Below are 27,966 nucleotides of genomic sequence, written 5' to 3' on the forward strand. Positions count from 1 at the left end.
TGAGATCCCGTCTCTACTAAAAATACAAAAATTAATCAAGTGTGGTGGTGCACACCTATAGTCCCAGCTACTTGGGAGGCTGAGGCAGGAGAAGCACTTGAACCTGGGAGGCAGAGGTTGCAGTGAGCCGAGATGGAGCCACTGTACTGCAGCCTGGGTGACAGAGCAAAACTCCATCTCAAAAAAAAAAAAAAGTCAAAACAATCATAAGTTGAGCCATCATTAAGTCAGGGACCTTTACAAGTCTGTACTTGTAAGTTCAGTATCTTTTTGTGGAAAATGAGCAACTTACTAAATCTTATGAAAGGGAGTACATCCTCTATTCTACTACTTCTAGTTTCCATCCTTGAAAACAAATAAACCAAAAAAGTAATACTCATTGGAAATAATAAAATGATAAAATGAAACTAAGGTATCCTTTTTATGAAATTACCTGCTATAATAGTAAAAACAAAATCAAAACCTGGAAATAGCTTTAGTTACAATGAGAGAAAGTTGTTAAATAAATTATATTAATTTAGTAAGCTATCATGAAGTCATTAGAATAATTATGAGCACTATACAGAACCACAGTGCTGTGGTTTGAATGTCTCCTCCAAAACTCATACTGAAATTTAATTGCCATTGTGACAATATTAAGAGGTGGGACCTTTAAGAGGTGATTAGATCATGAGAGCTCTCCCCTCAGGAACAGATTAATGCCACTATCTCCGGAGTGGGTTGGTTACCTCACGAGTGGGTTCCTGATCAAAGGATGAAGTTCAGCACACATCCTTTCTATGTCTTGCATGATCTCTTGCCCTCCTGCCCTTCCACCATAGAATAACTCAATAAGAAGGCCAGACACGGTGGCTCACGCCTGTAATCCCAGCACTTTGGGAGGCTGAGGCGGGCAGATCACCTGAGCTCGGGAGTTCGAGACCAGCCTGACCAACATGGAGAAACCCTGTCTCTACTAAAAATACAAAAAATTAGCCAGGCATGGTGGCACATGCCTGTAATCCCAGCTACTTGGGAGGCTGAGGCAGGAGAATCACTTGAACCTGGGAGGCAGAGGTTGCAGTGAGCCGATATTGCACCATTGCACACCAGCCTGGGCAATAAGAGCAAAACACCATCTCAGAAAAAAAAGAGAATAACACAATAAGAAGGCCATCACCAGATGCGAGTACCATGATCTTGAACTTCTCTGCCTCCAGAATCATGAGCCAAATAAACTTCTATTGTTGATAAATTACCCCATCTGTGGAATTCTGTTATACCAGCAGAAAATGGAAATAGATACATGGAAATATTTATGATATATTAAATGAAAAAAAGATAAAAATGGTATGTAGTCTAAGTACAACTATGTCAATTATTATATATAGGGACATTGATAAAATGATAGTAAACGAAATGTTGAAAGGTTGTGTTATTTACCACTAAAAGGTAGTAAAATTCAAAGTACTTCACAGGATAAACAAAAGGAAAAATAAATTCATCTAGAAGGCCTGCAAAATCTGGACCACACTTTTAGTAGCAAGGAATTGTAAGGTTTCCCTGTGCTCCTCTAACCCAATGAGTAAATATAAAATCATCAAAACTACTTACCACAGTCTAAAATTTTAACATGTGGCCTAGAAAAATATTTTCATTTTTTATGAAAACAATATTAACAACTTGGTTTCAACAAATCAATACATTTAAAAAACAAATGAACAATACTAATAACATGGATTGGGAAAGATAAAAGTGAAGTGTGTTCCTTATGCAAAGGCACATCTTACTATTAGTAGATATATGTGAAATACTCTATTTTGGGAAAAATTGAGAAAGAAATATATTTTTAAAAATTTAGATCTTACCAAAGGATGAAGAAAAAAATTAAGAGAAGGAACTTTTGAAATACCTATTATGTTGACTCTTCCTGGTGCTCGAACATAAAACTTGGGAATAGATCCAAACTTGGAGTTAAACATCTCCTTTAGCTTCAGTAACCTGAAAATAAAAGTACAATATTTCAGAATATCATATAACAGAAAATCCATAAGATAACATACACACACACACACTCCATATTCCTGCCACCATTAATTATTCCTTAAAAGAATAAAAGCAAAATTTCCTAGTGACATACTTCCTTGAAAATCCCAAGATGAACAATACTGTAATCTCTAAATGGCACAAAAGTATAGCTAAGCACACTGAAGAATTTAAAAGTTAAGATTGATATACCCAACAGAAAAAGCTATTTCCTTCCCTTTTGAAGAATGTAGTTTCTGTATACTTTTTTGGCGACATTCAGGGAAGAATCTCTTTACATTAAAAGTGTACCATGCGGTAGTATATTTGGTTTCCTAAGGCTGTCATAACAAAGAACTATAAACTGGATGGCTTAATACAACAGAGATTTATAATCACAATTCTGCAGCCAGAAGTCTAAAACCAGAGGTCAGTAGTACCTCTGAAAGCTGTAGAGGAGAATCATTTCTTCCCTGCCTCTTTCTGCCTTCTGGTAGCAGCCATCAATCCTTGGTGTTCCTTGGCTTACAGCTTTATCACGCTCATCTCTGCCATGTCATCACATAGCATTCTGTCTGTTTTTCCTTCTTATAAGGACACCAGTCATATTGGATTAAAGTCCATCCACTCTAATTGAGTATGACCTCTTCTTAATTCATTACATTTGCGAAGATGCTAGTTCAAATAAGGTCACATTCTGCAGGTTCAAGTAGATATGAATTTGGGGGGTTATACTGTCTAACTCAGAACATGTAGTCAAATGAAAACTAGACTGGTATCAGGAAACCACAGTTCTAATTCTAATGAGACCTCTAATTCAACATCAAAGTTTGGCAAATCATTTTCTCTTGGCCTCTCTTCTCTAAAATTTGAGAATTTGAACTAGATATTCCTCATAGGTCCCTTCCAAATCCAAAATTCTTGTAATATATTTAATAACTTGATACTCTCAAATTATCTCAAGTCAATTCTGTGAATAGCCCTCATTATTTGTAGTCCCACATCATACTGTATCTGGGTAATAACACCAGGATGATAAACATTTATTAAAGCCTAATATATTCAGGAAATTAATTAATTAAGAAACAGAGACCCACACCCAAAAAAACTCAAGAAAATGTAATATAATAATAGAAAAATATGTTGAATATTGTTGGAAGTTATTCAAGCTCGTCTCTTGGGAATTGAATAGTCATCAGAAACTGTTTATATCAGTTTCTTTGGCTCTCTTCCTGCCTCATTCTCTTGTTGCTCCAAAGACACCATTATAAACTTCTCTCTGCTCAGTACTCTTTGCATTCCACCTGCCTCTGTGAACCTCTTAGTTTCTGCTCCTCCATACCTTCAGTTTTCATGACACTGTGGCCTTGACTCTACAAGACTTAACAGCTCCAGCATCCTACACTAACTGATTACATTTCTGTGTCCTTTCGTTCAAATCCTCAAAAGATATAATCAGCTTGGCAGAGTTTAGGTCCTGTATCCATACAGGTCTAAACATCTGTGGCCAAAGGGTGAGGTCGTTTAGTACAAATAAGGTCACCTGTTTTAGTTACAAATATGATCACTTGTGTTTACTCCTTCAGCAGAAGCTGTGGATGAGAACAAAAGATCGCAGCAGGGAGACAATAACTCATATCGCTAGCATATCACTCACAATACATCTACTGGACTACCTGGCAGATGCAGCTGCCTAAATCTTTCTCTATATATCCTCAAAAAACAAAACAAGAACAAATAAAAGTATACAAAAACTTTGTCTTCAGTATAACTAGAAGACAAAATGTCAAACTTTAAGTTATCTATAATAGGGGGAAAAAAGAAGAAGGGAGAAAAGACCATAGTGAACTACAAAACATTAGTGAACTACAAAACATAGTGAAACAAAAATTAAGCAAAAAAGCCAGGCGCCCTGGGTTTGCCTGTAGTTCCAGCTACTCTGGAGGCTAAGGCAGAAGGATCACTTGAGCCTAGAAGTTCTGGGCTGCAGTGCGCTACACTGTCCAGGTGTCTGCACTAAGTTGGGCTTGAATATGGTGACCTGTGGAAGCCAAGGGATTACCACGTTGCCTAAGGAGGAGTAAACCAACCTAGGAGGGAAATGGAGCAGGTCAAAACTGCCACACTGATCGAGTAGCCACTGCACTCTAGCCTGGGCAACATGAGACCTTGTCTTTGAAAAAAAAGGAAAGAATGAAAGAGGAAGGAAGGAAGGAAGGAAGGAAGGAAGGAAGGAAGGAAGGAAGATTTATCAACAGCATCATTAAAGGAAGGAAGGAAGGAAGGAAGGAAGGAAGGAAGGAAGGAAGGAAGATTTATCAACAGCATCATTAAGGAAGGAAGGAAGGAAGGAAGGAAGGAAGGAAGGAAGGAAGGAAGGAAGGCAGGCAGGCAGGCAGGCAGGCAGGCAGGCAGGCAAGGAGGGAGGGAGGGGAGGGAGGGGAGGGGAGGGGAAGAGGGGGACAGAGGGAAAATTGAGTAAAATAAAGAGAAAAGAAGGGAGCCACCAAAACTAAGATTAATCTAAAACTACTATGAGAAAGAAAAGGTCCACCTATTAAAAAACAGGAGGTGTAGGAAAGAAAAAGAGGAAAGTAGAATAAGCTCATTGATTACTAAATAGGCAAGAGGTAAAAGTTAAAAGATACCAAAAAAAACTCACAAAGCAATGACTTTTTTTAAGTTATAGTACAGGCATATACAAGGTATTATTAAACAAACAAACAAAAACAAAGAACAGGGCCTGTGTAGTCAGGTAGACCTGGGCTTAAAACTCTTCTCTACACATGATGAAATTCAGTAATCTCATTCACCTTTAAATGGGATAGAAACATGTATCCCATAGATTTGTTGGGAAGATTAATAAGGTCATTTGGAACAGTGTCCAGCCCAGCACTGGCATGAAGTATGTGTTTAATAAATGGTAGTTATATCTTAGTTCCTGGGTTCAATATCATTTCCAGTCTGTAGCAGGTGAATAAGAATACATCACAAGCTGGGATTACAGGCCCAGGTGGAGGTTGCAGTGAGCAGAGGCCACGCCATTGCACTCCAGCCTGGGCAACAAGAGTGAAACTCCATCTCAAAAAAAAAAAAAAGAATACATCACAAGCAATGAGAGATGGTAGGTAATTAAGTGTTTAGCTTATGTCAGGATAGGAAGTAATGTTAGTGCACTGGGTAATTTTAATGATGCTGTTGATAAATCTCGCTGCTCTCTGCCCAGCTTCTTCTATTTTATAAAGAAGTTTGTTGAAACAACTGAGGTTATTTGTCTGGATTTGAGATAGAATGACATAAAATATTAGTGCTTTTCAACAACCACCACTGGAAAAAAAAAAAACTGACAAAGCAGGTAGTAGAAGTTAAATAAGAAAATATTCCCCTATTTTCTAAGGGTGTTTAAAAATATAAGTACAAAGGTAACCAATAAAACAAAAATATAAATCTTCTTAAATACCACAGAAATTTCAAAACTAAAGGAGAAAAGAAAAATATCTGGTAGATAAAGAAAAACATAAAATGTACCAAGGTATATAATTACAGGTTGAGCATCCCTAATTCAAAATTTCAAAATCCAAATCATTCCAAAATTTGAAGCTTTTTAAGCACAGACATGACGTCATAAGTGGAAAATTCCACATTTAAGTATTTAACACAAACTTTCATAAATAAAATTATTTAAAATATTGTATAAAACTACCTTCATGCTATGTGAATAAAGTGTATATGAAACAAATAAATTTCATGTTTAGATTTGGGTGCTATCCCCAAGATATCTCATTACGTATACGTAAATATTCCAAAATCCAATAAATCTGAAATCTGAAAAACTTCTAGTCTCAAGCATTTTGGATAAGGGATACTCAACCTGTATAAAATAATATGACAGAACTGAGATCAAACATATTAGTCACATTAATAAATGTGAATGAGCCTCAACTATTAAAACATAAAGATTTGCAATTTTGCTCCTAAAACACGACTGAATGTATTATGCTGTACACTAGACACATAACTAAAACAAGGTGATTCCGAAAGACTAAATATCAAGAAATGGGTAAAGGTATTATAGGCAAATGAAAACAATAAGAAAACAAGTAGTAATCCTGATCAAAATTGTAGAATTTAAGCTTACACATTAAATGTGCATAGAAGGATACCTTTCTTTAGAGAGAGAGAGATAGGGACTCGCTCTGTTGCCCAGGCTAAAGTTCAATGGGCAGTGGCATGATCATGGCTCACTGCAGCCTAGAACTCCTGGGATCAGGCAATCCTGCAGTCTCAGCCTCAGCAGAACTACAGAGGCATGCTGCCATGCCTAGCTAAAATATTTTTTAATTTTTTGTAGAGGCATAGTCTCACTATGTTGCCTAGGCTGGTCTCAAACTTCTGGCTTCCAGTGATCCTCCTGCCTCAGCCTACCAGAAGGATATTTCTTAATACTGACAGCCACAAATCAAAATGAAGATATGGCAGTTAAGAACTATCCCAAATGAAACAGTAATCACTTGTATAAGGCAAAACTACAAGGCAATGTAAGGAAATACAGGCAGAAATACATTAACAATAAGAGATTATAAGGCACCTTAGTAGATTAAGGAGTCCAAAAACACAGAGAAAAGACTCAATAAACTTGATAAAGTAAATTTTATGGATGTATACTTACATCAAACATTTTACCCTGATAATAGGCAATCTAACTTCTCAAGAGTACATGGAACATTCAGAAATACTGATCATATATTTGGTTACAATGAAACATTAGTAAATTCCATAAAGTAGAAATAATACAAACAACACTCAATGCAATAGAACTAGAAATTATTAACAAGAAAAATAACAAAAAGGTCTTCCTACCTACAAATTTCTTAAGTGTCTTTTAAACAACTCTTGGGTGAAAGGGGAAATGAAGTGAAAGATAAAATCTAAAAATAATGATAACATTAAAAGCTCTACTCATAAAAAATATATGGGATACATTTAAAGCAGTCAGAAAACTCCATAGCTCTAAACACTTTAGCAGTAAAAATGAAAAATGTTAATCAAAGGCTAAATTCTCAGCTCCATAAGCTAGAAAATAAAAAGAATGACACAAAAAGGTAAGAACAGGAAGTAATGATATGGGGAGTAGAAAACAGCAGACCTAAATTAATAAATTCAAAGCCTGCGGTTTTAGGAAAAAAGTTAACAAAATAAGCCATTAGCTAATGAATTAATAATATGGGGGATAAAGCACAAATGTACAAAATAAAAAAGTAACAAAGGGAAAATACTACTAAACAGAAGACTTTTTTTTTAAATAAGAAATGACTTTGCAGACCTCTATCCAAATATATCAGAAACTATAATAGTCTGATTCCATTTTTGATGTTTGACTACTGCCAGCTTTTAGACCTTAACTCTCCCTCTTTCCCCTTTCTACTTCACATTAGGCAAAGGCATTAAAAAAAAAAAGCCCCTCTCTTTTGCCACCAGCCAAACCACATGTAGAAATCCTCTCCCTGGCTGTACCCTCTAACCATCATAAAAACCCCAAGTCAGTCTCCTTTCCCTGCTCTTTCTAACCGGTTTTGGACCAGCTTAGGCAACCTGCCATGCTCCCCAAGAAAGCCTTATAACGTCAGTAATAAACTTCTGGAAAACCACAGAGAATTAATGATAAAACCAACCTGAATAATAAAAGAATTCACGAAGGTAACAGGATGTAAGATTAACATACAGAAATCAGTAGACTTCACATGCAAAAACAAAAACCAATTGGAGACTAGAATGGTAAAGAAAATATTAATGTTAGCACCAAAAAACACTAAATGCTTACAAACAAACTTAATAAACGTGCAAAATCTATTTAAGAAGAGTTTTTAAACATTCTTGAAAGACAAATAGACTTAAAAGAAACGGGCTGGGCACTGTAGCTCATGCCTGTAATCCCAGCACTTTGGGAGCCCGAGGTGGATGGATCACGAGGTCAAGAGTTCCAGACCAGCCTTGCCAACATAGTGAAACACCATCTCTACTAAAAATACAAAAAATTAGCCAGGCATGGTGGCACGCACCTGTAATCCCAGCTACTCCGGAGGCTGAGGCAGGAGAATCACTTCAACCCAGGAGGCAGAGGTTGCAGTGAGCCAAGATCGTGCCACTTGCACTCTAGCCTCCAGCACAGGTGACAGTGTGAGATCCATCTCAAAAAAAAAAAAAAAAAAAAGAAATGAAAAGATATCCCTGTTTTGGATAAGATGATACAACATCATAAAGATGTAGTTCTCCCAAAGTTAATTTACAAATTCAACTAAATCTCTCAAAAAATACCAATAAGCTTTTCTTATGGAGATAGACAAGTTAGCTAAAAAGATCTTATGAAAAACAAATATGTAGCCAGGCATGGTGGCTTACGCCTGTAATCCAAGCATTTTGGGAAGCCAAGGCAGGCGGATCACCTGAGGGCGGGAGTTCAAGACCAGCCTGACCAACATGGAGAAACCCCATATCTAGTATAAATACAAAATTAGCTGGGCTTGGTGGCACATGCTTGTAATCCTAGCTACTCGGGAGGCTGAGGCAGGAGAATCGCTTAAACCTGGGAAGCAGAGGTTGCGGTGAGCCAAGATTGCACCATTGCACTCCAGCCCAGGCAATAACAGTGAAACTCCATCTCAAAAAAAAAAAAAAAGAAAAGAAAAGAAAAACAAATATGTAACAATAGTGGGCAAAACACTAAAAAAAGAAAAAACAAAAACAAAAAAACCCTGCTTTGAGAGAGGAGTAACCTTACCAAACATTAAAACATACTATAAGGCCTCCGTAATGAAAACAGTGAGATATCAGCACATAAATAGACTAGCAGACTTCAGTGGAATAATATCATGTCCAGAAACAGATTCAAATAAAAATTTAATATATGATGATGGTGGCATCTCAAATCATCACACAAAGGTAATTTTTTTTTTTTTGAGATGTAGTCTCGCTCTGTCACCTAGGCTGGAATGCAGTGGCGGATCTCAACTCACTCCAACATCCGCGTCCCTGGTTCAAGCCATTCTTCTGCCTCAGCCTCCCGAGTAGCTGTGACTACCGGCACATGCCACCACACCTGGATAATTTTTGTATTTTTAGTAGAGATGGGGTTTCACCATTTTGGCCAGGCTGGTCTCGAACTCCTGACCACGTGATCTCCCCTACTCGGCCTTCCAAAGTGCTAGGATTACAGGCATGAGCCTCTGCACCCAGCCTACAAAGGTAAATTTTTAATAAAGAATGCTAGTACATCACACCTGTAATCCCAGCACATGTGGAGGCTGAGGTGGGCAGATCACGAGGTCAAGAGATCGAGACCATCCTGGCTAACACGGTGAAACCCCGTCTCTACTAAAAATACAAAAAATTAGCTGGGCATGTTGGCACGTGCCTGTAATCCCAGCTACTTGGAAGGCTAAGGCAGAAGAGTCACTTGAACCCAGAAGGCACAGGTTGCCGTGAGCTGAGATTGCGCCACTGCACTCCAGCCTGGGCAACAGAGCGAGACTCCAACTCAAAAAAAATAAAAATAAAAATAAAAAAATAGAGTGCTAGTACAATTGGTTAGACTTCTGGGAAAAGGTAAAATTAGATCCATATCTTACACCATACACAATAATAATCTCCAAATGGATCAGGAGTCTAAATGTAAAAAAGAAACTACAGAAAACTAGAAGAAAACACAAGTGAATTTCAATATAACGCAGGCTTAAGGGAAGGTTTTCTAATATGACTCAAAATACAGAGGCAAATTTTTTTAATTTGATAGAGTTGACTATATAAAAATATTTTAAAACGTTTATGGCAAAAACACTACAAAATTTAAAAAACAACAAACAGAAAATAACATATATTATAGATAAACAGATAATATCCCTTACATTAAAAAAAAAAAAAAAAGCCTCTTAAAAACCATGTGAAAAAAGACCAAAGCCTTGATAGAAAAATGTGTAAAAGGTATAAACAGGTCAGGCATGGTGGCTCACACCTGTAATCCCAGCACTTTGGGAGGCCAAGGCAAGTGGATTGCCTGAGGTCAGGAGTTCGAGACAAGCCTGGCAAACATGGTGAAACCCTGTCTCTACTAAAAATACAAAAATTAGCCAGGAGTGGTGGCACATGCCTGCAGTCCCAGCTACTTCGGAGGCTGAAGCAGGAGAATTGCTTGAACCCAGGAGGCGGAGGTTGCAGTGAGCCAAGATTGCACCACTGCACTCCAGCCTGGGCAACAGAGCAAGATTCCGTAAAAAAAAAAAAAAAAGATATAAACAGAAAATTCGTAACAAAAGATAGTTTCATAATGACCCTAGGCCAGGCACAGTGGCCCACACCTGTAATCCCAGTACTTGGGGACGCCAAGGCATAAGGATTGCTTGAGGCCAGGAGTTAGAGACTAGCTTAGGCCACATAGAGTGACCTGTCTCTAAAAGAAAAAAATTTTAAAAAGGCCCTTAAACATATGAAAAGATGTTCAGCCTTAACTTTTAGATAGAAATACAAATTAAAACTACACTGAGATACTATCAGATGGTGAAAATTAAAAAGTAACAACGCATTCTGACGTTGAGATTCTGGGTAAACAGGCAATCTTCTATTATATACTGTTTTGGGAATACAAATTTGGTACAACACTTTCAGAGAGGAAGTGGGCATTGTCTAACAAAAATACGTAGGCATTAATTTTTACCTAGCAATCCACTGTCTAAGACTTTGCCCTGAAGATACACCTCCAACAATATAAATATATATATATAAAAAATATTCATTATAGAATAGTTTATAATCGCAAAATACTGGAAACAATGTAAACACTCTTACATAGGAGAATGTTTGAATAAATTCTGACTTGTTTCCAAAATGAAGTGCAATGAAACTGTTAAAAAGAATATTATTTCTAGAAATGTTGATCTAGCAATTTCCAGAAATACTATGTTAAAAGAAAAAAGCAAAGTGCTTTATCTGCTGAAATGGCCTGGGATAATTACTATCATATTAGCAATGAGCATCTCTAATGCCCAGATCTTTATTTCAAAAGAAATTACAGTTCCTTAAAGAAATGGCTGATTCCAGAACTGGAAAGAGACAATACAATATAGACCTGAAACATCTCTCTGTGCCAGAAAGTAAGGAAGTGCTCAATGATAGTGACATGTCACAATGACACAGAAACCCACCTGAAAAGGTTCCCATTGCCCAAATCTGACCCTGAAACAATTGAGCAGCAAGATAAATACAACAATAATGGAAACATTAGAATCCATAGAATAAAAACCCGAGTCCATAGTGATATAAAAGGAAGAAAAGGAAAAGCATTTCCTTACAGTAGAATGCCAATTAATAAATGGCCGGGCGCGGTGGCTCACGCTTGTAATCCCAGCACTTTGGGAGGCCGAGGCGGGCGAATCACAAGGTCAGGAGATCGAGACCACGGTGAAACCCCGTCTCTACTAAAAATAAAAAAAAATTAGCCGGGCGTGGTGGCGGGCGCCTGTAGTCCCAGCTACTCGGAGAGGCTGAGGCAGGAGAATGGCGCAAACCCGGGAGGCGGAGCTTGCAGTGAGCCGAGATCGCGCCACTGCACTCCAGCCTGGGCGACAGAGCGAGACTCCGTCTCAAAAAAAAAAAAATAAATAAAAAATAAATGAAAAAGTATGGGAAAAAAACACAGAAAATCACCACTTAGAGATCATTGTAGTAATAAGTGATTCAGGCAAGAATCAACAATGGACACTAAAATCAGTAAATGAAAATTTGGTAAGAAATAGGATACCAACATATTCTCAAAGTCTTTCACCAAAAGATACTTATAAATTACAGAAGAGAAAACAGTAACTGTACAGTGGAAAAACCAGCAGACACCTCCTTAAGTGATTTAGGTTAACAGAATTGGTAATGGGACAGACATACATCATGTGCCTTTTGATATGATGTACTAAAGAAACAAAATCACTTTTGTTGTATTCCTCCTAAAAATACATAAGCTGAATCTAACCATGAAGAAATATTAGACAAACTCATTAAGGGAGAAATTTCTTTAAAGTATGTTAAATGAAAATTATAGGAAGCCATTGTTTTAGACTAAGCTGTTGCACTAGACCCAACAGACCAAACCAAAATGTAGTACTGGTACTAAAGTTCCACATCAGCAAACCAAAACTAAGTTAGCTGACTTTCCAAGAAGTCAGGAGAGAGAGAGACAATAGCCAAATTTCCCAAACAGGCCAGTCTCAGTCAGCATAATAATAAAGTTCCCTCTGCCTTTAACAACAAAAAGTAACCTAAGTAGCCTGATGTTGACCAACCAGTAATTTTTGTATTATTTTTTTCCCTATTCCTCCCTTAATAGGAAATTAACATTAAAATGACCAATCCACTTTTTGTTCTTTGTTTCTGCTTTTTTCAGTCCTTTGTCTATAAAACCAACCTCCTCTGTTTAGCCCATTGGAACACTTATTCTATTTTATAGAATGAAGTGCTGCCCAATTCTAGAATTGCAAATAACACCAAGTAAGGTCTTTAAACTGTTAAAAGAAAAACTTCGGTCAAATTAAATTTAAAGGGGTTTAACTGAGCAATGAACAATTCATGAACTGGACAGCCCCCAGAATCACAGTAGATTCGGAGAGACTCTAGGGATGCCTCATGGTCAGAACAAATTTATAGACAAAAAAAGGGAAGTAACACAGAAATCAGAAGTGAGATACAGAAACAACTGAATTCCTTACAGTACTACATTTGCCTTTTTCTAACACAGTTTGAACACTCAGCAGTGTATGACTGGTTGAAGTACGGCTGCTGGGATTGGCCAAGAATCAACTATTGTTACAGGAGCATACTCTCAAGTTAGGTTTTCAATCTTGTCTACCTATTAAGTTAGGTTGCAGTTCATCCACAAGAACTCAAATATAGAAGTAGAGAGGCCTTCTCAGGCCATATTTAATTTGCTTTAACAAAACTAAATTTGTTGTGCTTTTGTCTTTTGACAAATATCATCATGACATATAAAATGAACATATGTTAAAGATTTTATTTATCTCAGTAATTAATGACAGAACTGGTAAGATGTCATAACCAAACAGAAAAAAGAATCCAAAGTCTCACCCATATACAGTAAAATAAGGAATGGCCAATATGCATTTAGAAATATATACAAAACAAATTGAAAACATTAACAGCCAGGGAGCAATCAGTTGCATTCCATCAGATGCAATTTGCAATTTCTATGGAAAAAAAAATCATTTGCATTGCTATCAGTTTTATATGACCTATAGAGTTGTAAAATACCATGAATCCATGAATACAATGAAAGCCTCAGAACTCACATAGAAATCAGATAATTTGAAAGCGTATACTAGACAACTTCTAGTTTTCCTTTGACAATACCTGGTAATCTTTTGGTCCATTTCGAAGTTTTTCACAATTTTCCCTAAAACTCAAACTGAGGAATATTCTATAAAATAGCTGCTCATAAAACACATAGAAAGGCTGAGGAAGTATTCCACAATAAAAAAGATTAAAGAGGCAACAAGTAAGTATAGCATACATCCTAGATTGGATCTTGAAACATGAAAAAATATAGCAGTCCACCCTTATTTGTGGTTTTGTTTTCTGTGGCTTCGGTTATCTGCTGTCAACCATGGTCTGAAAATATTAAATGGAAAAATACAGAAATAAACAACTCCTAAGTTTTAAATTGCACACCATTCTGAGTAGCATAATAAAATCTCACACTGTCCCATTTTGTCCTGCCCAGGACATGAGTCTTCCCTTTGTCCAGCATATCCACACTATATATGCTACCCACCTACTAGTCACTTGGTAGTCATCTCATTATCAACTTGACTCCGTATTGTCTCTATATGGCAGTGCTTGTGTTCAAGTAACCATAATTTTACTTAATAATGACCCCAAAGCCTATGAGTAGTGATGCTGGCATATTGTTAAAATTATTCTATTTTATTTTTAGTTATTATTGTTAATCTCTTGCTATGCCTAATTTATAAATTAAACTTTATCATAGGTATTTATATATAGGAAAAAAGCAAATAGTATATATAGGATTCAGTACTATCTGTGGTTTCAGGCATCCACTGAGGGGTCTTGGAATGTATCCACCAACGTATGCTGTATTTTGCTATAAAGAACATTAGCAGGATAACTGGTAACACTTCAGGTCTGTCAATTAGATAATACTGTCCTACCAATGTTAATTTCCTAATTTTAATCATTATGCTTCCATTATATAAAAGAATGTACTTGTGTTTAGGAAATATGCATTCAAGTATTTAAGGTTAAAAGAGCATGTTAAATAAAATTTATGGAAGACCATTGTTTTGGGCTGAGTTCCTCCACTAGGCCCCAGTAAACCAAACCAAAATGGAGTCATTCTTGCTAAAGTTCCACATCACCAAACCAAAACTAAATTGTTTATCTGATCTATAAAAAAGCAGGGGATCCATGGTAGCCAAATTCCTAAATAGGCCAGTTTTAGCCTGCATGGTAAGGAAGTCCCCTCTGTTTTCACTCTTACAAGAAAAAGAACCTGAAGTAACCTGATGTTAACCAATCTGCTTTTTATTATGCTGTTTCCTTGCTCTTCTTCAAGCTATTTTGTAAAAACCAACTGTTCTGCCATGCCTAGCCTAGCACCTCTCTATTTTTAGATGCTGCCCAATTCAGGAATTGAACATAATAATAAAAGCTAATTAGAGCATTTAATTAAATTAGTTAAGATTTTGTCTTCTAACAGGAATCAGGTCCTCAACTTAATCTCGAACTGTTCAGGAAAAAAATTATAAGGGGATAGGAGCAAGATAACCGAATAGAACCCTCTAGGGATCATCCTCCTGCAGAAATACCAAGTTGAACAACTATCTATCCACAGAAGAAAGCACCTTCTTAAGAACCCAAAATCAGGTGAGTAATCACAATATCTGGTTTTAAAATCATGTCAAGGAAAGAGACACTGAAGATGGTTGGAAAGACAGTCTTGAATCATTGACACCACCTCTCTCTTATCCCCCAGCAATGGTGGTGGCCATGTAGCATGGAGAGAGAATCTGTGCACATGGAGGAGTACAGTGATTATGGGGCTTTGCTTTGGAATTCAGTGCTGTCCTGTAACAGTAGAAAGTAACACAGTGCACAAATCAGCCAGTGCCCAGGGAAGGAGCATTTAGACCAGCCCTAGCTAGAGGGAAATTGCCCATCCCAGCAGCCTGAAAGTAAGTTCTGGCTAGCCCAACCACCATGGGCTAAAGCACAACAGGTTCCTAAACAAATCTGAAAGGCACTCTAAGCCTTTATAAGGCTGTAAACCCTGACAACATTTCTACACATCCTGGGCCACAGGAGAATCTGCCTTGAAGAGAAAGAACTAGTCCTGGGAGAATTCATCACCTGCTGACTAAACAGCTGTCAGACCTTGAATAAACATCAGTGGTTGCCAGGTAGTATTTGTCATAGGCCTTGGGTGACCCTGTGCATTCCCAGCGTGATGGCCATGGGAAGAGACTCGTTCTGCTTGAGGAAAGAAGGAAGATTAAAGGGAACTTTGTCCTGAAGCATGGGTACCAGCCTGGTTACTGTGATGCAGACCACCCAAGGACTCCTGGGGTCCACAATTCTAGGACTTGGCTCCTGGATGGCATTTTTGGACCTGTGCTGGACCAGAGAGGAGCTCACTACCCTGAAGGGAGCATCCCAGGCCCAGCAGCATGTACTACAAGCTGACAGAAGAACCCTTGGGTAAACAGTGGTAGCCAGGCAGTAAACATCAGCAATAACCAGGCATTACTCGCTACAGGCTGGGGGAGGTGGCCACAGGGAAATACTTCTGCTTAAGGAAAGAGGAGGGAAGAGTGGGAAGGACTTTGTCTTGCAGCTTGGGTGCCAGCTCAGCCACAGTGGAATAGAGCACCAAGTAGATTCCTAAGGTTCCTTACTCTATGCCCTGACTCCTAGACAGCATTTCTGGACCAATCCTGGGCTGAGGGGGAGCTCATCACCCTAAAGAGAAGGCCACAAGTCTGGCTGGGTTTGCCACCTGCTTGGGCCTTGAGGGAGCATCAGTGGTAAACATGACATGGTTTCTGCAGGCCTCAGGAAAGACCCAGTGCTGTGTGAACTTTGGGTCTGACCCAGTGCAGTCCCAGTGACAGTGGCCACAAGGGTACTTGTGTCTCCCATCCCCCAACTCCAGGAAACTCAGCATGGAGAAAGAAATTCTGTTTGGGGGAAAATAATGGTAAAGAATAACAGACTCTGCCTGGTAATCCAGGGAATTCTCCCAGAACTTACCCAACACCACCAAGGCAGTACCTCTACAAGAAGGCAAGAGACACAGTGTTACTGGGTGTGGGGTACCCCCTAATAAAGATATAGCTGCAGTGACCAAAGACTTAGATCGTAATACTCAATTCCCTTCAAATACCTAGAAAGCCTGCCCAAAAAGGATACAAATAATTGCAGACTGCAAAGACTACCATAAATACTTGAGTCTTCTATGTCCAGACATTAGTGAACATCCACAAGCATCAAGACCATCAAGGAAAATATGACATCACCAAATGAACTAAATGAGGCACCAGTGGCCATTCCCAGAGTGGCAGAGACAAGTGACCTTTCATACAGAGAATTCAAAATAGCTGTTTTGAGGAAGCTCAACAAAATTCAGGATAATAGACCAGGCGCAGTGGCTCACACCTGTAATCCCAGCACTTTGGGAGGCCAAGGTGGGTGGATCATGAGGTCAAGAGATCGAGACCATCCTGGCCAACACAGTGAAACCCCATCTCTACTAAAAATACAAAAATTAGCTGGGTGTGCTGGCACACACCTGTAGTCCCAGCTACTGGGAGGCTGAGGCAGGAGAATCGTTTGAACCCAGGAGGCGGAGGTTGCAGTAAGCTGAGATTGCACCACTGCACTCCAGCCTGGTGACAGAGTGAGACTCCGTCTCAAAAAAAAAAAAAAAAAAGAAAAAAAATTCAGGATAATACAGAGAAAAAATTCAGAATCCTATCAGATAAATTTAACAAATAGATTAAAATAATTTAAAAGAAACAAACAGAAATTCTAGAGTGAAACAATTGAAATACTGAAGAATGCATCAGAGTCACTCAATAGCAGAATTGATCAAGTAGAAGAAAGAATTAGTGAGCTTGAAGACAGGGTATTTGAAAATACACAGTGAGAGGACACAAAAGAAAAAAGAATAAAAAAGAATATAGCATGCCGACAAGTTACAGAAAATAGCCTCTAAAGGGCAAGTCTAAGATTTATTGGCCTGAAAAAGCATAGAGAGTGAGAGAGACTGGGATAGGATGTTTATTCAAAGGGATAATAAAAGAGAACTTTCTAAACCTAGAGAAATACATCAATATTCAAATACAAGAAGGTTATGGAACACCAAGCAGATTTAACCCAAATAAGACTACCTCAAGACATTTAATAATCAAACTCCCAAAGGTCAAGGATAAAGAAAGGATCCTAAAAGCAGGAAGAGACGAGAAACCAGTAACATATAAAGGAGCTCCATTACAACTGTCAGCACACTTCTCAGTGGAAACCTCACAGGCTAGGAGAGGATGGCAAGACATACTTAAAGTGCTGAAAGAAAAAAATGTTTATCCTAGAATAGTATATCCAGCAAAAATATCCTTCAAACATGAAAAAGAAACAAAGACTTTCTGAGACAGACAAAAACTGCTATCACTGACAGCAGACATATCCTACAAGAAATGCTGAAGAAACTTCAAACGGAGAGAAAAGGTTGTTAATAAGCAATAAGAAATCATCTGAAGAAATGCAAATCAAAACCAAAACCACAATGAGATACCCATCTCACGCTAGTCAGAATGGCTGTTACCAAAATGTGTGAAAAACTAACAGATGCTGATGAGGCTGCAGAGAAAAAGGGGACATTTATACACTGTTGATGGAAATGTAAATTAGCCAGTGTCTGGAGTTTCTTCAAAGAACTTAAAACAGACCTACCATTTGACCCAGCAATCCCATTACTGGGTATACATCCAAAGGAAAATAAATCATCCTACCAAAAAGACAAATGTACTCATGTGTTCACTGCTGTGCTATTCACAATAAGAAAGACATGGAATCAAACCCAGGTGCCTATCAATGGTAGACTGGATAAAGAAAACGTGGCACATAAACACCCTGTAATACTACACAGCCATAAAAAAGAGTAATACCATATTCTTTGCAGTAAAATGGATGCAGTGGTAAGCCATTATCCTAAGCAAATAAACACACAAACAGAAAACAAAATATCACATGTTCTTACTTATAAGTAAGAGCTAAACATTGAGCACACATGGACATAAACGTGGAAACAAAAGACACTCCAGACTACTAGAGGAAGGAGAGGAGTGGGGTATGGGTTGAAAAACTATCAGGTACTATGCTTATTACCTGAATGACAGGATACAGGCCCCAAACCCCAGCATCACACAATATTCCCATATAACAAATGTGCACATGTACCCACATATCAACAGTAAAAGTTAATTTTTTTAAAAAAGAAATCATCTGAAGATAGAAAATTCACTGGTAATAAGAAGGACACAAACACAGAACATTATAACACTATAATTGTGTTATGTATACTACTTATATCTTGAGTAGAAAGACTAAAACATGAACCCATCAAAAATAATAACTACAATAACTTCTCAAGACACAGACAATAAGATATGAATAAAAACAACAAAAAGTTAAAAAAGAAGGTAGATGAAGTGTTTTTATTAGTTTTCTCTTTTCTTGTTTGTTTCTTTTTGTAATCGGTATTAATATCCGTTTAAAAAAATGGGTGATGTTACTTGCAAGCCTCATGGTAACCTCAAATAAAAAACACAAAACAGATACACAAAAAATAAAAAGCTAGAAATTAGAAACCAGAGAAAATCACCTTCACAAAAAGCAAGACAGGAAGGAAGGAAGAGAAGACTATAAAACAACAAGAACACAGTAATAAAATGGCAGAAAAGTCCTTACTTATCAACAATAACATTGAACGTAAATGGACTCAGCTCTCCAGTCAAAAAACATAGAATGGCTGAATGGATTAAAAACAAAACAAAATCCAATGATCTCTTGCCTACAAGAAACAAACTTCACTTCTAAAGACACACATAGACTGAAAAAGAAAAGGGATGAAAAAAGATATTCCATGCCAATGGAAACCAAAAATGAGCAGGTGTAGCTACACTCCACTTCAACACTCCACTTTCAGCATTGGACAGATCATCCAGACAGAAAATCAACAAAGAAACACGAGACCTAATCTGCACTATACCAAATGGACCTCATAGTTATTTACAGAACATTTCATCCAACGGTGGCAGAATACACATTCCTCTCCTCAGCACATGGTTCATTATCAAAAACAGAACATATGTTAGGCCACAAAACTAGTCTTTTTTTTTTTTTTTGAGACAAAGTTTCACTCTTGTTGCCCAGGCTGGAGTGCAATGGCATGATCTTGGCTCACCACAACCTCCGCCTCCCGGGTTCAAGCCATTCTCCTGCCTCAGCCTCCCAAGTAGCTGGGATCACAGGCATGAGCTACTACGCCTGGCTAATTTTGTATTTTTAGTAAAGTCGGGGTTTCTCCATGTTGGTCAGGCTGGTCTCAAACTCCCGACTTCAAGTGATCTGCCCGCCTTGGCCTCCCAAAGTGCTGGGATTACAGGCATGAGCCACCGCACCCAGCCAAAACTAGTCTTTAAAAATTCAAAAAAATGAAATCATATCATGTATCTTTTTTGACAACAATGGAATAAGACTAGAAATCAATAAGAGGAACTTTAGAAACTATACAAACACAATTAAACAATATGTTCCTGAATGACCAGTAGGTCAATGAAGAAGTTAAGAAGAAAATTTAAAAATTTCTTGAAACAAATAAAAATGGAAACACAACACAGCAAAACGTTTGGGTTACAGTGATGGAATGCTAAGAGGAAAGTTTATAAAAATAAATGCCTACATCAAAAAAGTAGAAAAACACCAAATAAATGACCTAATGACGCATCTTAACATGGAAAGACAAGAGAAAGCCAAACCTGAAATTAGTATAAGAAAAGAAATAATAAAGATGAGAGCGGAAATAAATAAAATTAAAGCAAAAAATACAAAAGATAAACAAAAGGGGAAGTTAGTATTTTGAAAAGATAGACAAAAAACATTGGGGAAACATCCAGGACATTGGTTTGAGCAAAGATTTTTTTGTCTAATGTCCTAAAAGTAAAGGCTACCAAAGCAAAAATGGACAAATCAGATCACATCAAGTTTTTTTTTTTTTTTTTTTCTTAAGACGGAGTCTCGCTCTGTCGCCCAGGCTGGAGTGCAGTGGCGCAATCTCGGCTCACTGCAAGCTCCGCCTCCCGGGTTCCCGCCATTCTCCTGCCTCAGCCTCTCCGAGTAGCTGGGACTACAGGCGCCCACCACCACGCCCGGCTAATTTTTTTTTGTATTTTTAGTAGAGACGGGGTTTCACCGTGGTCTCGATCTCCTGACCTCGTGATTGGCCGGCCTCGGCCTCCCAAAGTGCTGGGATTACAAGCGTGAGCCACCGCGCCCGGCCAGATCACATCAAGTTAAAAAGCTTCTGCACAGCAAAGGAAAAAACCAATGCAGTGAAGAGACAACCTACAGAATGAGAAAAAATATTTGCAAACTATCTGACAGGGATTAAAAACCAGAAAATGTAATGAGCTTAAACAATGTAATAGGAAAAAATGTAATAATTCTATTCAAAAATGGGCAAAAGATCTGAATAAATATTTTTCAAAAGATGTAAAAACAGCAAACAGGTATATGAAAAAGTGATTAACATCATTGATCATCAGAGAAATGCAAATTAAAACTGCAATAAGATATCATCTCACCCAAGCTACAATAGCTTTCATCCAAAAAACAGGTAATAACAAATGCTGGTAAGGATGTGGAGAAAAGAGAATCCTCATACACTGTTGGTGGAAATGTGAATTAGTACAACTACTATTGAGAACAGTTGAGAGGTTCTTCAAAAAATTAAAAATAGAACTACCTTATGATCCAGCAATCCCACTGCTAGGTATATATCCAAAAGGAAATCAGTGTATTGAAAAGATACCTGCACTCTATGTTTATTGCAGTACCATTTACAATAGCCAAGATTTGGAGGCAACCTAAGTGTCCAGCAACAGATAAATGGATAAAGAAACGTGGCATATACACACAATGGAGTACTACTCAGCCATAAAAAAGAACGAGATCCTGTCATTTGCAACAACATGGATAGATCTGGGGGACATTATGTTAAGTGAAATAAGTCATGCACGGAAATACAAACTTCATACGTTCTCATTCATCTGCAGGAGCTAAAAATTAAAACAATTGAACTCATGGAGAAAGAGAGTAGAATGACGGTTACCAGAGGTTGCGAAGGGTAGCAGAGATGAGGGAGTGGGGATGGCTAATAGGTACAAAAATATAGTTAGATAGAATGAATAAGATCTAGTATTTGATAGCATAACAGTTATAGTCAACAAAAATTTATTTTACATTTTATAATAACTAAAAGATTATAATTGGAATGTTTATAACACAAAGAAATGATAAATGCTTGAGGTGATGCATACACTATTTACCCTGATGGGATTATTATACATTGTATGCCTGTACCAAAATATCTCATGTACCCCATAAATATATACATCTATATTATGTACCCATAAAAATTAAAAATTAAAAAACATTAAAACAGATAATGATAAAGCAAATGTGGTAAAATGTTAAGTTTGAGGAATTTGGGAGAGGAATATACAGTAATTTTTTCAACTATTATTTGACTTTTCTATAAGTCTAAAAATATTTCAAAATAAAAAACTATTTTTTAATACAAAAATTAGCCAGGCATGGTGGCAGGCTCCTGTAATCCCAGCTACTCAGGAGGCTGAGGCACAAGAATCACTTGAACCCAGGAGGTGGAGGCTGCAGTGAGCCGAGATCGTGCCACAGCACCACTGCACTCCAGCCTAGGCAACAGAGTGAGACTCCGTTTCAAAAAAAAAAAAAAGTCTTTTTTTAAAAAAGAAACATTTACTGATGCTTTACTAAGTACTCTTTGAAAGGAGATGAATAAGAATCCTTGGCCTTAAGAAATTTAAAAGTTGGCCAGGTGCGGTGGCCCATGTATGTAATCCCAGCACTTTGGGAGGCCAAGGCAGATCACTTGAGCTCAGGAATTCCAGACCAGCCTGAGCAACAAGGCAAAACCCCATCTCTACAAAAAATACAAAAAATTAGCTGGGCACCATGGTGCATGCATGCCTGTAGTCCTAGCTACTCAGGAGGCTGAGGTGGGAGAATCACCAGGAAGTCAAGGCTGCAGTGAGCCATAATTGTGCCACTGCACTTCAATCTGGGCAACAGAGTGAGATCCTGTCTCAAAAGAAAGAAGAGGAGATGAGGGGAGGGGGGAGGGAAGAGGAAGGAAAGAAAAGGAAGGAAAGGGAGGGAGGGAGGGAAGGAAAGAAGGAAGGAAGGAAGGAAGGAAGGAAGGAAGGAAGGAAGGAAGGAAGGAAGGAAGGATCGGTCTAGCAAAAGAGGAAAATAGGTAAGCCAAAATTCACAATACAGTGGGACAATACAGAGTGATAAGTTGGCCAAATACAGTCCTTTGGGAGCACAGAGAAACATCATTTAGTCTCTGCTATGACAGAATATGATATGAGTGGTAAGATAAATCAAAAAGAGGGAAGGTACATTAAAAGATCCCCAAAGAGGTGGTAATGTTTGAAATAAATTTTAAAGGATGATGTCAGACAGGTGGGGTAGGGTGAAGCATTCTAGGCAATTGACATGAAAAGGTCCAAGCATACAGCATTCAGAAAACTACAATTAGGTTTCTAAAAACATCAGAAGAGAAAAGGAGGGGAGGAGGTTGGAGACTATCAAGTCTCAGATCTTAAAGGCCCTTATTATGCCATATTGAGAAACCTGGCTTTTAAGATACAGGCAATGGATGTGAACAGACGTTTAAAAATGAAGTAAATCATCAATTTTGCATTTGAAAAAGCTCACTGGGTAGTGTGTGGAATTTGGATTGTAGAAATAAAGAGATCTAATAGCAGTTCATTGTAATATATCTAGAGAGAAATGCTGAAAGTACTTTAAAGCTATAGGTAGAGAAGGGTGAAATTAAGGTGATATTTAAAATGTCAAATCCAAAGGAATTGGTACAATTAAATGTGGGAAAGAGAGCAATAAGTATAACTCCCACTTTGCTGGTTTAGATAATCCTGCTAGCCTTAATAAGGGTTAATGTTTCTGCCTGTGAAAATCATATACAGATGAAATTCAAGTTCTCCTGAACTTGAATCCTTATTAATTTGTTTTTATAAGGACTGCAAACACAAATAACATGAAGTGCTAACAGCAGAGTTAGAATAAGTCTCCTAAAATGTGTCTTAATGAAATTATTTTGAATTATAAAACTTTGTCATTTTCCTAGACTTCCTTGGGAAGGCAGTCTGTTCATGACTTATAACTGCTTCATCGCCAAGAGGCTTACTATACAACATTCCTACCTTTGAAATTCAAATGCATGGAGGCTATAAAAGGAAACAAGGAAAGCATTTTTCTCTAAGAACAGAAAGAACTGAAGTGTACAATGTTTTTCTAAACTTCATACCTAACCCTCTAATAATGAATGGTAGGGCTGTAATTGGGGGAAGTAGCTGTATTTTACCTCTAGGTGAGCTACCAACAAGACCTTGTGTCTTAATGCAGTCACTGAAAGTATGCCCCCCAAAAAATGCAATGAGCATTTCAATATGAAAATAAGAGATCCTACAAAGATCATACTGTTAAAGGGGGAATTGGCCAAAGTATTGCAGCACAAATTGCTAGCTCTGGTGCTCTGAATGCTCTTTTGACTTAAAATCTTAAAAAAAAAAAAAAAAAAAAAGAAAGAAACAAAGAAAAAAGAATAGCAGTATCAGTAACAGAACTTGAGAAACAAAGCTATGACTGTCGTGAATGAAATGGACTTTAATAAAAGGACTGATTCTCTCAGACCATGTGGCTAACTGCAGAAATGAATGAATTAAAATTTCAGGAGCTATGACATGTATTTTCAGTCTTCCACTGTGACCTTGGGCAAGTCCCCCATCCTGTCTGTGCTTCTTTTCTCTTCAATATCAGGATATCGAGGCATGGCATTACAGAAAATGTTAATTTTTAATACTAATTTAAGAACAATTGGTTATAACATGAATTTTTATGTTAATTTGTATGAGTTGCTCCATGCCTCAACTTTCTTCATCTACAAACCGAGGCTAATACTAGAACTCACTGCAAAGGTTTGTTTGAGGGTTTTATAAGTATAAAATAATTATTAGTTATTACTATTATTGCTGTTATATTTGAGAATTTAATATATGTTAGAGATGGAACTTCAAAGTATGGTAATTACCATTGGGAAAGGAGGGTGAATTTGAATCTCTGTTTTGTTCCTTTCATCACAATAAATTTCTCCAAGATCAAAAATTAAACATAAAAATAAAACTATAATTATATTAGAGATCTTAGAAAACAAGGTTATGATGGTGAAAATAAAAATAGTAGATAGGTTGAATAGAAGAATGAAAGGAGTTAAAGAGCAAATTAATGAGCAAGAAGCTGAAGGAAAGTGGAAATTAAGGCCACAGCTATAGCTATTTTGAAACTAATGAGAGGTCTACATATCAAAACCCATGAGACACAACCATAATAGCACTCAGAAAATTTTCTAGCCTTCTATTCATATAAGAAAATAAATAATGGGGGAGAAAGGCTCTTTCCTTTCCATCTGGCAACAGCCATCAGGTAAGCCAAGATAACTGCATACAAGTACATTCAGGAGCTATGAAGGAAGCAGCAGTCTGATACCATGCACTTTCTTCGGAGAGTCCCTGCTAGCAGTACTGACAGCTCTCTGCTCTACCACAGGGCTCCACATCCCACCCAGCCCAAAAAAGTGCACCGACAGGGCTACAAGGCCAAGCAAGTTTACGTTATATATAGGATTCGTGTGCGCCATGGTGGCCGAAAATGCCCAGTTCCTAAGGGTGCAGCTTATAGCAAGCCTGTCCACTGTGGTGTTTTTTTGTTTTGTTTTGTTTTTTGTTTTTTTTTTTGAGACGGAGTCTTGCTCTGTCGCCCAGGCTGGAGTGCAGTGGCGCAATCTCGGCTCACTGCAAGCTCCGCCTCCCGGGTTCACGCCATTCTCCTGCCTCAGCCTCCCGAGTAGCTGGGACTACAGGCGCCCACCACCACGCCCGGCTAATTTTTTGTATTTTTAGTAGAGACGGCATTTCACCATGGTCTCGATCTCCTGACCTCGTGATCCACCCGCCTCGGCCTCCCAAAGTGCTGGGATTACAAGCGTGAGCCACCGCGCCCAGCCCACTGTGGTGTTAACCAGCTAAAGTATGCTCGAAGTCCATTGAAGACAAGAAAGCTGGACACCACTGTGGGGTTCTAAGAGTCCTGAATTCATATATATATATATACACACACATATAATGTACATATATTTTTATTTATACATATACACAGACATATTTATACATTTTATTTCTATATATACATATATATATATATATATTTCTTTTTTTTTTTTTTTTGAGACAGAGTCCTGCTCTGTCACCCAGGCTGGAGTGCAGTGGCACAATCTCCACTCACTGCAACCTCCGCCTCCTGGGTTCAACCAATTCTCATGCCTCAGCCTCCGGAGTAGCTGGGATTATAGGCGTGCACCACCACGCCCAGCTAATTTTTGTATGTTTAGTAGAAACAGGGTTTCACCATGTTGGCCAGGCTGGTCTCGAACTCCTGGCCTCAAGTGACCCACTCACCTTGGCCTCCCAAAGTGCTGGGATTACAGGCATGAGCCACCATGCCCGGCTAAGAGTCCTGAGTTCTTACTTTGGTGAAGATTCAACATACAAAATGTTTGAAGTTATCCTCATTCATCCACTCCATAAAGCTCTCAGAAAAAATCCTGCCACCCAGTGGATCACCAAACCAATCCACAAGCAAAGGGTGATGCATGGGCTGACATCTGCAGGCCAAAAGATCCATGGCCTTGGTAGGGTCATAAGTTCCACCACACTCCTGGTGATTCTCACTGTGCATCCTGGAAAAGGCACAATACTCTCCAACTCCACCGTTACCACTAATGTAAGTAATGTTTGTAAAGTTGATACCTAAAAAATAATTTGGGACGGCCATGTCTGCTTACAAGTATTATTTGTCTGTTAAAACTAGTCTGTAGATGGTTTCATGAATTCTTTGTCAAATTATGAAAGTTAAAGTGCAATAATGTTTGAAAACTATAAGTGATGGTGTATCTTGTTTCTAATAAGATAAACTTTTTTGTCCTTGCTTTATCTGATTAGGGAGTTATATGGCAGTGTTTAAAACATACTGTGTGGTGTAACAGGTTTAACATAAATTATTTAAAAGAAAAAAGAAAATAAATAATGAAAATAAATAAAGTATGCATATAACACAGGAACCTAGCAAAAAGTAATTAAATAAATTAGAAGAAGCAAATTAACAGATAAAATCAAAATTTATTGAACCAGGGGAAAATAGCAGATTGGATAAAAAAATTACAAGGTGGTTCTTCAATTTAAAAAAATATATAGAAAAAAACTTTGAGTGTCATTAAACATAATCAATACTAGAAATAATAGACAAACATAAATTTTAAAAAGGTTTAAAAATTTTTAAATGGCTGATTTTTCTAAAAAAAATACAAATTTCTAAAATTGACACAAGAGGTTAAAAATAAAGAAATAGAAAAGTCAGAAACAAAGCCCGAAAAGTGTTATAACAAGTTAGTTGGACCTTCAAGGAAAAAGTGGTATTTTCTTTTTATAAATGGTTCTAAATAATAGAAGCTGTGGAAAGTTTCCCATCTCACTGTAGGCTAGTCTAACCCAGATGTTTACATTTGACAAGAATGGCCCTCAAAAGCAAACTATAGGCTAATCTCACTTGTGAAATAGATAGAAAAACTCTAAATAAAATGTTGGTAAATTTAATGCAGTAATCACCTAAAATAACCTATGTGACCAAGCAGAGTTCATTCCAGGAATATGAAGGTAATCAGCACCAGAAATCTGTTGATTAAATGAACTATGCTAACAGAATAAAAAGAGGAAAATTCTATGACTTCATGATCCTCTCAAAAAATCCAAATAAGAAACAAATGTATTTTCATAGCCATTCCTTATTTTTTAAAATAAAATATAAAACTTTTTAAATCTCTGTCATGTGTTGATCTAAAGACAAAAAAAGTGAGGCAAACTTAATACAGAGTTTATTTGGGCCAAGTTTGAAGATTGCAACCCAGGAACATAGATTCAAGTTAACATGAATATACCCTCTGATTAGCAGTAGTTACTAGTGGTTTTTAAAGGGAAAAAATGGGGTGGTTCCTAACTTGTTTACCAAGAATTTACATTAAAATAGCATAACCTATTGATTGGCTGTACTTTGTTCTTTGTATCACAGATTACAGGAACATCAAGATAACAGGGGAAGCAGGAACAGGAGAAGTCAGGAACAAAAGGCCTTTAAATGATTGCCCTCTGGCACATGGGTTCCAGGAGGGTGAGGGATGTGACTACAGTGCCATATTCATGTCTCTCTGGGCCTGATAGATTTTTGCATATCTCACATTGTAGCAGGACAAGGCACAGACAAAATCCCTCAGACACCAAGTTAAAGAAGGAAGGGGTTTATTCGGCCGGGAGCATCGGCAAGACTCCTGTCTCAAGAGCTGAGCTCCCCGAGTGAGCAATTCCTGTCCCTTTTAAGAGATCACAACTCTAAGGGGGTCCACATGAGAGGGTCATGATCAATTGAGCAAGCAGGGGGTACGTG

General features: G+C 37.8%; 1 protein-coding gene across 4 annotated transcripts in view; it reads right to left on the reverse strand.

Annotated features, from left to right (window-relative positions):
* The window catches only part of GALK2 (galactokinase 2), a 179,007-nt gene that overhangs the window by 131,076 nt on the left and 19,965 nt on the right, over window positions 1–27,966 (reverse strand). For all 4 annotated transcript variants that reach the window (XM_030814115.1, XM_030814114.1, XM_030814117.1 and 1 more), the window contains exon 2: window positions 1,892–1,980. In XM_030814115.1, coding sequence (XP_030669975.1) covers window positions 1,892–1,980 — 89 coding nt within the window. The remainder of the gene's footprint in view (window positions 1–1,891; window positions 1,981–27,966) is intronic.

This window comes from Nomascus leucogenys, chromosome 6, assembly GCF_006542625.1.
Source record: "Nomascus leucogenys isolate Asia chromosome 6, Asia_NLE_v1, whole genome shotgun sequence".
Taxonomy (NCBI): Eukaryota; Metazoa; Chordata; class Mammalia; order Primates; family Hylobatidae; genus Nomascus; species Nomascus leucogenys.